Genomic DNA, 15,104 nt, shown 5'->3' on the forward strand with positions numbered 1-15,104 from the left:
TTAGGAATTGGTAATTAGAGCTAACGAGTTAATTGAATGTATGCTCTTATTATAGTTTATACTTCCATATTAGATAATTTAATTTAATAATGAGTGAGGATGAAATCTCTGTGTTTCACTGAGTTTTATCCCATATAAGCCTAGATTGAAATTCTTCCCTTATGCATGATGTTTGATTTTCCTTTTAATAAAAGTCCTCTAAACCAGGGCTTCTCCTTAACAGATAAAGTCTTTCTCCTGTCATTTGAAAGTACATAGGCTCCTCATACAGGAACCGTTACCTGTGAGTCCAGAGTGTCAGGACCAAATATAATTTAGAGCTAGGGATTGAGTTGGACATCCTTGTATGAAACCTGTAAACTTTAGGACGTGACCTCAAAATGGACAGTTTATTGATATTTTAGAATGATAGAAGAGAACTCATCTGTAACCAAGGTTAGTAAGAATAGACTTACAACAAGGAAACTAGCAGCAATCAACGTAGCTTTCATCTTAACATTAAGATCCTTGGGGAATTGTACTGCGACATTGTCCAGGCCTGTAAATACCAATTTGAAAATCAGAGACCAGCGCTTGGAAATCCTGCCAACCACAGTTTTTTCATTAAGAGTTGTAACCTAAAGAGCAAAAACAAACAAACAAACAAAAAACCTATAAGAAAAATGCTTTCAATGTTGGAGTAAAATGAAGTATATATCGGATTAAAATTAAGTATCATATGCAATAACTATGCAGTTATTTAACTTCTATTTTATGTTAATACAGCAATAAATTATTTTAAGTGATCCAAAAGAATTGTGGTAGAAAAGGATACAAATATAAAATGTTTCTTTGATAGAATTTCTAGAAGCCATCAGGATGGTAATAAATACAACTCCTAATAGATTTCTACCTTAAGAGCAGCACAGATAGATTATATACACTGAAAACTTAAATATCATGAAAAGGCTCACAACCACTCACTGTCAGTAGGAACAAGCAAAATACTGAGGGTCTAGAAAAAAAAGATTGGAAGTTATGAGTGATGGAAAATAACCAAGAAGTAAATTGATGAGTTGCCCCAGTTTAGAGTAGGGTAAGACTAAATAACTAATGGAGTTTGAAGAATATAAGAAAAGATGTGTAAAGAAAAAAAAAAACTCGAATGGACAAATCTTTTTATATAGTAAACAAAATATTGTAAACTTGCAAACATTCTGCCTGAGGACAGCTGACTGTCATCACACAGGACTGAAGACTGTACCCCGACAAAAGCAGCTAGCCAAGTGGGCAGGCAGGGCTGAATATTGCCAACCCATGTACAGGTAAGGGTTATGCAACCCAAGATAGAAGTATTTTTTTCAAATTTGAATGAGGTGCCACATATATGCATTAGCCTCTGAAGCCTTTGCCTTAGGTTAGTATCAACTAAATAAATGTGGGCAAACTAAAACATGAACAAATATGGGCAAACGTGGGCAAAATAAAACAAAATGAACTTGGTTCATTTTGAGTGTTGGCAGGTGGATTTTCTTTCTCTCTTTTTTTTTGAGACAATCTTACTATGTCGCCCTCTGTAGAGTGTTGTGGCATCATAGGTCACAGCAACCTCAAACACTTGGGCTTAAGTGATTCTCTTGCCTCAGCTTCCCAAGTAGCTGGAACTACATGCACCCGCCACAAGACCCAGCTATTTCTTGGTTGTAGTTGTTATCGTTGTTTGGCAGGTCCAGGCTGGGCTCAAACCCGCCAGCTATGGTTGATATGGCTGATGCCCCAGCCACTGGAGCTACAGACGCCAAGTCGATTTTCTTTTCTTTGATGGAGATTTGCCTTTGTTGGTGACGCTCATCTTCTTTCTGAGTAAGGGGGGATGACACTGATGTACAAACACCCTGGCACGGGATGCTCACCTGACTGCACACACACCCAGAGGTCTAAATCCTTTACATTTTCATCTATATTTGCCCCATTTCTGTTTAGATATTATTCAAAAGCCAGCTTGGACCTTGTACTTTTCAATTATGCCAAGTACTCACAAGGAATACAGTATGAGTTTCAAGTGAGCTTTTCAGATCCTAAGCGCACACCAAGTAATCACGGAGCTTTAAGGTAAAATAAAAACATGCATTTAACTAGGACAGAAAGGAGTCTCATTTATAATGTCAGTGAAAAACCATGATCAATCCAATGATGCCCTTTTTAAGGGGAGTTTATCTGGAAATTGGAAGGATCAAAAGACAAAAAAAAAAAAAAAAAAAAAAAGCACAGACAAAACACCCCACTGTGAAGTAAATCTGTAACTTGGGAAAAAATAAAACCTGAGAGTCGTACATAGTTTCACAGTAGCCATTAGAAATTCCAGCATCTGGCTGAGGCTTTTGCATCAGCGGGCACCTGTGGGGAACAGCATTCCCATGAAAAGCCTTCTCACCCTCCACGTGTCCTCCCACAGGCCCTAGTCTTGTGTCTGAAGGTGACTTCAGTGAGGAGGTAAGACCCAGGACTTTGAGCGTTAATGCCGTCCACTCAGACAAACCAATCTATCCTTGACAAACTCTAGGGATATGTGAGCACACATCATGTGGTGACAATCCATTTCAGAGGTTTTAGAAAGATATTTGAATTTTTGCCCCTACTGAAGAAATGTTTTGCCATCTGGTTTTCATTCAAGATCTAGCTGGCCCATCAGTCCCAGAAAGAAACCTTCTTCTGGATTAGGAAACTTCATGATGAGATCAGAGATACCCTGGTTTGCAAAGGCTTTTCAGTTTCTCTTGTCTTCACAGTCCCAGTCCGTCCAGTGGGGTGAGGCCCATTGGAGGGACAGGAATTGGCCCAGGACAAGGCACTAGTAATGCAGTCCAGTTTCAATCCTGGCTGTGCTTTCATCTGTACAATGTTTGATCATGTCTGGGTCTGTGAGCATCAGTGGCACACACGTCTCCCTCTGGCTTACCCCTTGGGTCGGTATTTTTGTTTTCTGGATCAGAGTTCTAGCTTCACTGAATATCTACTCTTCTTCTTTGATAATATCTTCCATCTGTGCTGCTGCAGGCTGCCATTTCCTCGGGAGCTTGAAAATGCTACGGTGGAGGCCAAGAACTTTGTGTAGTGTTGCTGTGGTTCTGTGTCAGTCCTGCCTCCCATCCCCACAGAAGCTCCCCCCAGAAGCTATGGAGGCCCCTAGGGGGCTGGGAAGAGGCAGCGGCTAGAACCTGACTGAGCTGTGGTGGATGGATTCTTAAAATTCTGAACATCAGGTGCAGTGGCTCATGCTTGTAATCCTAGCACTCTGGGAGGCCAAGGTGGGTAGACTGTTTAAGCTTAGGAGTTTGAGACCAGCCTGAGCAAGAGTGAGAGGCCATCTCTACCAAAAATAGAAAAAGCAGTTGGGTGTTATGGTAGACACCTGCAGTCAAGAAGCATAAACAAGAGGATCACTTGAGCTAAGAGACTGAAGTTGCTGTGAGCTATGATGCCATGGCACTCTACCCAGAGTAAAAAAGTGAGACTGTCTCAAGAAGAAAACAATTCTGAAATAAATTTCTAGTGTGAAACTGTGATAGTATGGGTTACTGTTTATCAAATGTTTATTTTACTTTCGCTTCCACTGTAGTCTGAAATAGTTCCCTGTTCCTTCATAATTCGGCTTCACTTGTGCCTTGTCTAGCCAAAGGTAAGTAAGTTGATATGACCTTAAATATGGCTAAATGGTTTAGTCTGGCTCTTGGTGTCAGGTAATTGGCCCCTAAAAACATCAGACTGAAGTAGCCTCTGGTGCTACAAATTAAGGATGAAAATACCTAGATCTGACCTGAGGCCATTAGTAACCTAAGTCAGAGATCTCTGATTCTAGGAATGTCCACTAAAATACAGTTGACTCGTAGACAATAAGCATGAAGAGAAACACTTTTTTTTTAAGCCCTTGAATTTGGGGGATAATTTGCATGTAACGCTATTGAGGCAAAATAGATTTGAGGAAAATACTTGCAAATCTGAGGACAGAAGCAGGATCACAGTCTTCTCCAATAATCAAAAATTTTTAGAAAGTGACAAGAAAAAAGTAAACAATTCAATAGTCAAAAATACAATGGCCATGAATAGATAAAGCAAAGAGCACAGACCAGTCCACAGTAATGTGGGGGTAAGATGTTCAAAGTCCCTGAACATCAGAGAATCACAGAGTGAAGATAATCTAATCCCTTCTTATCATCTAGCACTTCACTAAGACACTACTATTCAAAAGGCCCCACCAAATAATTCCCAAACGAAATACTCGATCCAAGGTTCATGCTCACTCCACTGTTGAGGAAGCTGGGTGCAGAATGCAAAGCCTCTTAAAGGAGAGAGCACAAAATCAGGCCCAGTACAGGCCATTGGCGACACTCGGGGCCAGCCAGCCTCCAACAGAGAACAGGTAACCACAGGTTGTTTTTTTCCTTCTGAGACACTCTACTTAAATTATTGTTCAATTAGTCACCCCAATGGATCTTTCTTCAAAAGAGAACAGGATAATGAGTTTAATACAATCTTTGGGTTATGTGTCATAATTATAGACAGCAAACTCCAGAAGTCTTCACAAAAATAGCTTTCATCACTCGCAGGTATGCAGATAATCTAGCTCTCCATATCTCTGTAGGGTTTTTATTTTTGTTGGACAACAATACCTGACTAATAGGCTTTAAATGACACTGATTTATAATATAAAAATACTAGCTTTGTTATTTATTATGTTTATAGGCATTGATCACTTGAGTCAAGGTTAGGCTTATTAAATGACTAAAGGCAATTTTATTATGTCAGCATGCAGCACTTTATTCTAAAGAAATTAAACATATACCCAGAAACAACTTTTTCATGTGTTAGCAACTTGTAAAATTGAGTTATTTGGCTGATGTAAAAGAACAATAACTCCCTTGAAGACCAAGCCAACTTCTGAAAATGCCCCACGCCTGTTTTTTCAATATGGTAAAGTGACAGCACATCCCAGATTTGTCCAGAGCAACAGAAGCAAGTATCTGACTGCTCTTGACTGTGTCTCCCAGCAACATCGCTGCTGGGAAGTGCTGCAGGGCAAGGCTGCACCGTCAGCTGGAAGAGAGCTTTTATTTAAAGACAAAGTACCACAGGTCATCTCTGCTTTCACACTCAGCTTGTTCATGATCCCTTAATCTTAATTTCTTTCTTCTTAAGGGCTAATTTAGATTGAGTTGAAAATGGTGTCTGTATTAGTTCATTTTGCATGGCTGTATAATTCATAAAGAAAAGAGATTTGCTTTGCTTATGGTTCTGCAGGCTGTCCAAGAGACACGGTGTCAGGGAGCTTCAAATCAAGGCAGAAGATGAAGGGGGAGCAGGTATGTCACATGGCAAGAGCGGGAACAAGGCTGGGGGACACCTCCCACTCAGCCTCACCTTCAACATTGGAGATCAACTTCGAACAGGAGGTTTGCAAGGGACAAGTGCCCAAACTATAACATTCCACCCCTGGCTCCCTAAAATCTCATGTTTTTCTCACCCTGCAAAATACAATTATCCTTTGGACTCAAAGGTCCAAAGTCCAAAGTCTCATCTAAGACTCAAGGCTAGTTCCTGACAGATGTGAGCCAGTAAGATTAAACCAAGCTATTTACTTCCAAGATACAATGTTGGTGTACATACAGTGCAAACATCCATTCCAACACCTAGAGATTGGCCAAAAGAAAGAGAAAACAGACTCCATACAAGTCTGAAACCCAGCAGGGCAGAATTTTTTGATTTTCATTTTTGATGGTTTAGAAACACTATTTCTTTACCGTTCTGGATGTCATAAGTTTGAACTCAGCCTCCCTGAGCTGAGATCCAGGCATTAGCAATGCTGTGCTCAGTCCAGAGCCTCTAGATCTCTTTCCCTGTCTTTTCCAGCTTCTAGACCCACGTTCCTTGCATTCCTTGGCTCATGTCCCATGTCCCTGTCCTCCAACTTCAAAACCAGCATTTGGGAAGCACTCTGTCTCTGCTTCTCTCTGCTTCCATCTTAATAGATTTTCTCTTCTGTGTCAAATCTTCTGGCCTCCCCTTTAAAAAACATTCCCTACTACGCTTCACCTTGTTTTGAAATGGGGAGGAGTGGCTCACTATAGTGCCTAGTCTGCTCTTGAACTCCTGGTTTCAAGCAATACTCCTGCCTCAGCCTCCCTAGTAACTAAACTACAGGAGCATGCCGCTGCCTGGCCCCTCTTATGAGGACACTGGTGATTACATTTTGGGCCCTATAGATAAAGTAAAACTATTTTTCCATTTCAAGATCTTTATTAACATCTGCTAAACCCATTCTGCAATATACGGAGACATTCACAGCTTTTGGGGCTAAGGACCTGGATGCTTTTCCAGGCCATTACTCAGCCTATCACAAAGTGGAAAGGCAGTGCTGTCCAACTCCATCGCCTAGTTCTGACTTTGTTTACCCAGGCAGATTCAACAATGAGACTTTTTTTTTTTTAAGACAAGATCTCACTCTATTGCCTTTGGTAGAGTACTGTGGTGTCATAGATCACAGCAACCTCAAAGTGCTGGGCCCAAATGATCCTCTTCCCTCAGCTTTCCAAGTAGCTGGACTATACAATGCCCAGCTCGTTTTTCTATTTTTGGTAAAATGTTTCTATTTTTAGTAGAGATAGGATCTCGGTCTTCCTCAGACTGGTCTCAAACTCCTGAGCTCAGGCAATCCATCCACATCGAATGTGCTAGGGTTACAAGCATGAGCCACCATGCCAGGCTAAGACTTTTCTTAAATCGTAGAAATATACATATCAGATTTGCCATTTCATTCATTTTCAGGGTAAAATCTGTAGCACTAAGTATATTCACATTGTTGTGTAACCATCACCACCACCCATTTCCAGAATGTATCATCTGCCCCCGCTGCAACTGTACCAATGAAGCACTAAGTCCTCTTCTAGCCTGGGAGAAGGAAAAAGCATTGGTAGTGAGTTGAGTCCTGGCTCTGTTTACTGGAGAGCTGGTTGTTTAAAGAGTGTGGCACCTACCCACTCCTTGCTTCCTTTCTTCCCATGTGACATGTCGGTTCCCCCTTTGCCTTCCACCTGGATTGGAAGGTCCCTGAGCAAATCCTGTAAACATCATAACATGTCTTACCTCAAAATCCACATCTGCAAAACAGCCGCATGGAATGCATGGACCCTTAATTTTGAGCACATCCTGTCTTTGCTCATTTTGAACAGCAAACTTTGGCAGACATGGGTGCCAGGTCTGAGTAACATAACCTACTGGTACACCAGGAGGAGCTTGGACTTCTACCTACAAAAGCAAAAAATACACACACACACACATATATTTATGTAAACAAAATGACGATTATAATGAAAGTGTCTAATAACAGCTCTCATTTACTGAGTATTGTCTAAATGCCAGACATCACTCTAAGGGTCACTTAATTCAGAATATAACCTTCAAAGCTTAGTACTATTCCTTTCCCGATTTTATAGAGAATGTAACAGAAGAGCAGGGAATTAATTTCCATCAGATTCCTCAGCCACTGAGGGGACGGGATGAGCAGAAACTTGGTCAGACTGTAAGCATAATACTCTCTCTTTTAAGCACTAATCTACTGGCCTGGTATATTTTTAATTTTCTTACTTGTATAAACTACCCAAATTATTAAGAAACTGTTTTCTCCAACTGCTTTAAAAACAGTGGGGTTCTGCTGGTGCAGTTTTTGCATCTGTGTGCCCAGGGTGCAAAGAACACGGGCCTGGATTCCGGGCCCTGCCTCGGTCTGCGTATCTGTAAATGAGGATTTACTAGCACCTTTAAGATTAAATACAATAGTATAGGTCAATGTGGTATTCAAATTGTAGACAATTTACCATCAAACTCTCTGTTTTTCCTCAGGTATTTTTATGAATATGTAATAATACCTAACCTGAGTACGTGTAAAATAAAGTAGTTCATTGCATGTAATTTCAGTTATCCTCTCAAAATAAACGCAGTATCAGACCACAATAACTCTGGCCTTTACATGTGCCAGCTCTTACAGGAACACGTTGGGATTTCGGAGTCATCTACACAGAGACAGACTCCCGACAATGGTATCTGGGCAAAGCCACCTTTCCTGCGCTTTGGTCTCTCCCTGAAAATCCATATTCCCTGGGAGGAGGCTCTGAGTGTTATGAAACGGAGATAGCCGTTCTTTACAGAGCTGAAGATATCCTACCTAGGGTATCCCTGTTACAGGTGACACTTAGGCAAGTCCTTTTAAAAGTGAGAAATGAAAAGCACAGCGATGAGACTTTTTTGGAAGGGGGTCTTCTGGATTTGTCCCTTAGTAGATGGCCACAACTGTGACATGAACACATCTGGTTTTCCCCTCATTTTTCTGCCTACATCAGTGGTTCTCAACCTTCCCAACGCTATGACCCTTAATATAGTTCCTCATGTTGTGGTGACTCACAACCATAAAATTATTGGGGGTCACCACAACATGAGGAACTGTATTAAAGGGTCGCAGTATTAGGAAATTTGAGAACCAATGGCCTACATGCTAAATATCATGACCTAGAATGATATTTAGGATATTCTGACTGGTCATCTTCCCTAGTCATTTCCAGTCCATGATTTGATCAAGATGCCTTATCTGACCTTTTCTCCTTGTCTCCAACCCACGGTTCTCAACCAGTGGGTCGCAACCCCTTTTTAATAATGAAAGTACATTGCAGCATTAGGAATGTTGAGAACCACTACTCTAACCCATTGCTCAGCCCCACAAGGAAGGCTACTCAGGGACAGGAGCTAACCACTCACTTGCCTGGCTTCCTACACAAATGACTCAGAAAACTAAATGTACACCTTCTTGATCCTTTTTCCTTTAAGTCAAAATTAAATACTTGATTATATAGATTCCATAAATAGGGGGAAATATCTTGCTAAGCTACTTTACATTACTGCCTTGATAACTGATTACAGACCTCCTGAAGGCAGCAGGGGCAACAACAGCTACTACATCTCAGAGGTCTCTCCAGAGTGATGACTTCTCGACGCATATTGTCAATTATCCTCAAAGTAAAAGGTCTAGCTGGTCCACAGCAAAGTCGAGTACAACAGGGAGTAGCTTCTGTTGCAAAGTAAATCCTCTGTCCAAAGCTGTTCTGGATTTCATAAATGTTATTGGTTTCAAAACCGCTTATGGCTAAAATATAAAAGAAAATCATAATCACTTTTATGTTCAAAAATATTGAATTTATCCTAAGTCATTATAATATCTAGATATATCTCTTTTACATGATAACTCCAACACACAATGTTTAGAGATGATCCAAGCAGAGAAAAAAGGCACAGGAAAAGGAGGAAGAGAGCCTGCTAGCATTTGGAGAAGGAAAGAGTCCTTACACGAGACACAGCAAAGAGAACAAGTCATCTTCCCAACTTAGAGACTCCCGTCAGCGAGGGAGACAGAGAGGGGTGGGTGATGCTGCAGGTGGACACAGTGCTGCCAGGTGTACAGAGAAAATGTCCCCTTACCCAGTGTAGTTTTAGTGTATTATTGAGGGGAATATATGATGATTGCTGTTTATGCTGTGTGAAATATATTAAATCAAGTGGTTTGGGATTTTCTTTCATAAGCCACACTTGTTTTACTTTTTGCACTGTGTTTAAATGAAAGGCCTTACTCTCAAAGCCCATGTGTGAAAAGGGAGAGAGTCCAAATGGAGGTGAATGAGAATGTCACATTGGACCCAGGGCACCTTTGTGTAGCTCAGCCGTAGTTCACAAGTGGGAATTGTGCATTAGACGAAGACTGAGGGTGCTTGGTAACTAGGCCTTCAACTCATGGAAGATCTAGAACATAGTCATCCTAAGTGAACTCAGCACTGTAGATGGAATCATGTCTTCAAGAGGAAAACAGTGGGATGCTCAATGTTGACACGTGCATGGCATCTTCCAAAGGGCCTCACACATTGGATGGCCACCTTGTTTACAGCCAGGAAACAACAATGAATGGGCCCACCTCCTTATAGTGGAGATCAAAGGACATCATACAGAAATGTCCCTCACAATGGGAAGGAAAAATAAAAATCGTAGATGCCTCAAAATTCGCTATGCCAAAAGAGATGACTGAGCCTGAGAACTGAGTCACACTAGCACTGCCATCCTCTCCCCAATGAGGAACAGAGTCCTCCGCTAAGTAACGACAGGGCTTAGAAAATGACTAAACAGGGTGCTGTTTGTTTGTTTGCTTTTTGCTTGTGTTTGTTTAAGTCTGTGTGCTTAGGTTATGGGACAGAGAAAGCAAGCCAGGACCCAAGGTTGTCTTGTCATGCAGCTAAGCCTCACTGTAACAGTCCACGGTGAAATGTTTGTGTGCTGAGCTGTTAGGGTGTCAGACTCCAAGCAAGCCTGTCCCAGGTCAAACAGGCAGGCCAGGCTGCATTTAACAGAGATTCCCTACAGATGCAAATTTCTCCCCCAGCCTCCCCACCTACACAGCCTTCCAGCATTGTTCCTGTTTCCCCTTAGCCATCTCAAAATATGTCAAAGAGATGTACTCTGAGGTAAAATGCTTTTTATGTCCTTCAGCCCTAACAAATCTTATAAGATATACCACCCCTATAAAATGAAGACATGCCCAGTATAAGCTTAGGACTGCGGCCTACATGACCTCTCAAATGTTGATTATCTGGAATTAATCTTCACAGATGCAAAGTAAGGAAGAGCCATGACCACTCTCCTCCCCTGACCCCCAAGAGGAATACCGCACTGATCTCCTCTAACCTCTTTTAGGAATGTTCATTATAACTTCTGTAGATTTACTGAGCACCAGATAGAACTTCACAAGAAAGCTATCGATTACCTCACTGCTCCTCCTTCACCCCTTCCCTTTTCCCCTTGTAAGTGCTACCTTAAATGCTACATTCTCAAAATCTTGAGATATATTCTAAAATGTAGCAGTTTTCATTATACCTGAAAAGACTATCTTCATTACATCTAGAAGAAAGATACTGCAATTCATCAATCCACTCAGGGTCTCATTCCCCTGGCAGCTCTTTTAAAACCGCTTTCTGAGTTTAGCTTTGCACCCAAGGATCACTCAACCCAAGAAACCCTCTGTGGTGCCCAGCCCTTCAGCAGGGGTAGCAGTGCTCTTCCAGGAAGCCAAGCCTGCAGGTCTGCTGGGCAGCAGCCTCCAGCACTCCAGTGGGCCTGCATCCTGGATGCTCATCTACAGCCCATGGAACAAAGTTTTACACAGCTCATCGAAACTCCCAAGAGAAACCGCAGGCATGAACAATAATGATCCAGGACATCCACATCCAGTTTAAAAAGGTCACTTGCTTTGGAATTGTACTCAGGTAACTGACCTACTGCATGTGACTCTGTGCTGCTCTCCAGCTGATCACACACTGGAGAGGAAATGGCTCAAGTGGCAGAAGTCAGGTAAAGTGACTGAATCGCTCACAGGGATTTGTACAGAAAGAGAGGAACTAAAGTTAGACTTGGTTGTGTTCCTCCTGGGTTAGAGTCTACAACGTAAGGACAGAAGACCATTATAACATGGCCACCCTCAGCATCCATGGGGGACGGGTTCCAGGACCTCCTGCAGATGCCAAAATCCAGGGTGCTCAAGCCCCTGCCATAAAATGGCACGGTGTGTGAATGTCACTTATGCATATCTACCTGTAGGTTTAAAGTCATCCCTAGATTACATATAATACACAATACAATATAGAGAGTTGTTACATTTTATTACTTAGGGAATAAAGACAAGGAAACAAAGTCACCATGTGGTCAGTACAGATGCAGTTTCCTTCAATATTTGTGATCCCTGGTTGGTTGAATCCATGCATATGCAACACGTGGATAAGGAGGCCAGGCTGTGTTTTAACCTTTAACTACTAATTTTCAGAAATGAACTGCTGATTTCGTTAGTTTGAAGGAGACATTCATTTGTAAGTAATCGGGTTTACCATAGCATATCACCAGTGTGTTATATTTGTAGCATTTGATTTTTCTTTCTCTGCTTCAATTTCTTTTTTTCCCAAGAAATATGAGGTATACAATGAATACATACCTTCTAGAACTTCAAGCTTCTGGTGAATCAGTACCATATCTATCTATTATAAAGAAAAGAAAATTAAATTATATGATAAATGGTATTTAATCAACCAAATTAATATTCATGCTTTTGTTAGCCTTTTGCCTGTCAAATGGTCTTTACATACCCTTCTCCCAAATTTTCAGGCAGATGGATTTGAGAAATTTCTTTCATTTCCTCCCATGGTGCCTGCAATATTAAGGTCTTTCTCTCTGCAATCCCTGCTGTCTCAGTGAACTGGTTGCCTCTTGAGCAGTGGGCAAAGAACATAGTTGGGCTGTCACATATGTTTATTGAAAGGATTTACTATTAATATGGGTAAATTTAGGTCAAGTAAAAATGACAACGAAACCTCTATACAAATTAAAATTTAATATTCCTTTCAAATTAGGCTTAAGAAGTATAAAGATACTTTTTTAATTTGCACCACTTTTGAAAAGGTCTCAAATTTATTCTTTGTAAGTGTTCTGGATATCATCATTTCTGTGCAAATGATAACTTCTTCTAAATATTTTATGAGACTTTGAATTAATTTTTAAGCAGAGTGTCATTTGATCACCCTTGGCAGAGTGCCTCAGGGTCCCCAGTTGGCCCTATAGGCGTCTGCCACCATGCCCGGCTAGTTTTTCTATTTTTAGTAGAGACGGGGTCTCACTCTTGCTCAGGCTGCTCTTGAACTCCTGAGCTCAGGCAATCCATGGACCTCTGCCTCCCAGAGTGTTAGGATTACAGGCATGAGCCACTGGCTTGGCCCCAAGACTTTGAATTTTTAAAAACCTGTTTAGGACATTTCTTAAAGAAATAAAACTACTAACAATTTTTATAATATACATTGTCCAAGTACATTGTAGAAAATTAATTTATTCCAGGCAGGAACTGGATACATTTATTCAAAACTAGCTGAATATTATAAAAATACTAGTTTAAGATTGGACATGTAAAAACTTTTGGTTCTTATTTTACTTCCCTGATCTCTAACACAAACTAAATATTAACCATCACAGTGCTGAGGTAGTTCATCAAAAAATCCAGGACTATTTTCCTCTTATTGGGAGTATTTACATAACTGAATCTTCTAAAGACCAAAATCAGCAGTATAGACACGTAATTTTAGAAATTTGAAGAAAAAGATGAGTCACATGACACAGAAAATATTAACTCCCTTTATGGTGCTACTTAGGAAAGCTGAACCCTTAAGCTTGACTGCAAGTCTCCTGCAATGTCAAGGAAATTATTCAGTATTGGAAATTAAAAGCACGAAATGTACAAAAAAGGCACCAGGATTAAAAAGCCAGCCCTAGTTCCTCAAGTGTTCCTAACCAAGCAAATTCTCTGGACTCAGTCTCCTTTTGTATAAAATGGTGATAATGATAGCAACCATATATCATAGAAATTTTATGCAGATTGATTCAGGATTAGGACAAAGCCCAGAAATTAGTGCTCATAAACATCTGCTTTTGAATATCATATTCGAGATCACAGAAAACAATTATTCATGATATTTCTATTTTAGTTAAAAAAAGACCCTATGTTTTCCATTTTAATATTAGGTGAATCCAGATTAAGCAGAATGATTTTGAAGTATTTCTTCTTTTTCTATGGTCTATAAGGTTTGGCATGCTCTGTTTTTTGAAATTATCTTTTATTTTTATTTATAAATATTAGTGGCCTATTTTTTGAGACTTTGGAAAAAAATAATAAAAAGTTAATTGATGACTCTATACTGAACCTCAGAGTCAAAGCATTCTTTAATAGTCATACTCTCATTTGACAATGTGAATGTTACTTTTTTTGCATTACTATTATTATTATTGCTTAATACTTCGTTGTAGCAATTGTCTGATTTCTTTTCTGAATATATTTATCTTCATTCATCCTTTACGAGGTTTTTGTTTCTAGTCTTTATCTTAAACATTATTATTGTTGGTAAATTTTAAGTCTTTTTGATTCTGTGAAGGCAAAAAGTAGAAACCTAATAATCACATGTATGTTTAAAAATAAAAAAAGAATAATAATAATAATAAAATGACCCTCACGTAGAAAGTTAGCGATCTGTTAAGAAAACATATTGTTTGTCATTTCTGACTTTAATTACTTAATAATGGTAAAAGAATAATAGCTTAACTATAATTAATCTGGTAAGTAAAGTGGAAGCACAGTTTTGTTTTTGATTAATGTTTTCATGTATTTGAAATTACCTGACTTAAATATTCTAGCCCAGGTGGACAGTTTAGTGGATAAGGTGGTGCTGGCATCCACGGTATCATTGCATGACCACCTGGCTGACTCTGAATAGGAGTGACTGGTGGGGCAGCTCGTACAGGCTCAGTTGGTGGGACAGGATAGCCAGACATGGGCCTGGAATATGCAGTCTGGTACTCTGGAGAGCCAGCCTGGGATCTCTGAGATAATTTCCTGCTCATCTGTTGTCCACCGTGGCCACCCTGGTGCTTAGTATATGATGGAGATCCTGAAATGGAAACACAAAACATTATTTGTAATGGTACAAAACAATCATCAATCCTTTTAAATTTATCCAAATAACCTAAAAACTAACCTGTCCGCTTGGAAGACATTATCAGTGTAGCTTAAGGTGTGTCTTCAATGCAGTATTGTTGGTTTCATATCCACTTCTATTTTGAGGGTAGTGGGCTGTGAAAAGAGTTGGCCCCAAAATAGATGTCACTGATTTTTGCTTACTGAACATTTTTCTTAGAACAAAAGGAAACCCAGTTTTCATTAACTGATCAGAAATCAACTGCTATGGACCACATCAAAACAGAAGAGCAGAAATAGTAAAATGTATATTTCTGTGCCAGTAATCTATAAAGTGAACAATAAGCTAATAAAAATATGTGACCAATATTCAACAAGATCCTAACAAACAGAATCCAGCAACACATCAAGCAAATTATACACCATGACCAGGTGGGTTTTATCCCAGGATCTCAAGGCTGGTTCAACATACGCAAATCTATAAACGTAATCCACCACATAAACAAATTAAAAAACAAAGACCATATGATCCTCT

At 40.0% G+C, this 15,104-nt stretch overlaps 1 protein-coding gene across 1 annotated transcript in view; it reads right to left on the bottom strand.

Annotated features, from left to right (window-relative positions):
* The window catches only part of LOC100956585 (phospholipid scramblase 1-like), a 30,987-nt gene extending 16,623 nt beyond the window's left edge, over positions 1-14,364 (bottom strand). The window contains exons 1-4 of the mRNA XM_012804918.1: positions 14,272-14,364; positions 12,050-12,092; positions 8,949-9,169; positions 7,120-7,281 (exon numbers count right to left, since the gene is read on the bottom strand). Of these exons, the coding sequence (XP_012660372.1) occupies positions 7,120-7,281; positions 8,949-9,169; positions 12,050-12,092; positions 14,272-14,340 (495 nt within the window). The 5' untranslated portion in view covers positions 14,341-14,364. The remainder of the gene's footprint in view (positions 1-7,119; positions 7,282-8,948; positions 9,170-12,049; positions 12,093-14,271) is intronic.
* Between the last annotated feature and the right edge of the window lie 740 nt (positions 14,365-15,104).

Source organism: Otolemur garnettii, unplaced genomic scaffold, assembly GCF_000181295.1.
Source record: "Otolemur garnettii isolate 467f Iridium unplaced genomic scaffold, OtoGar3 scaffold00032, whole genome shotgun sequence".
Lineage (NCBI taxonomy): Eukaryota > Metazoa > Chordata > Mammalia > Primates > Galagidae > Otolemur > Otolemur garnettii.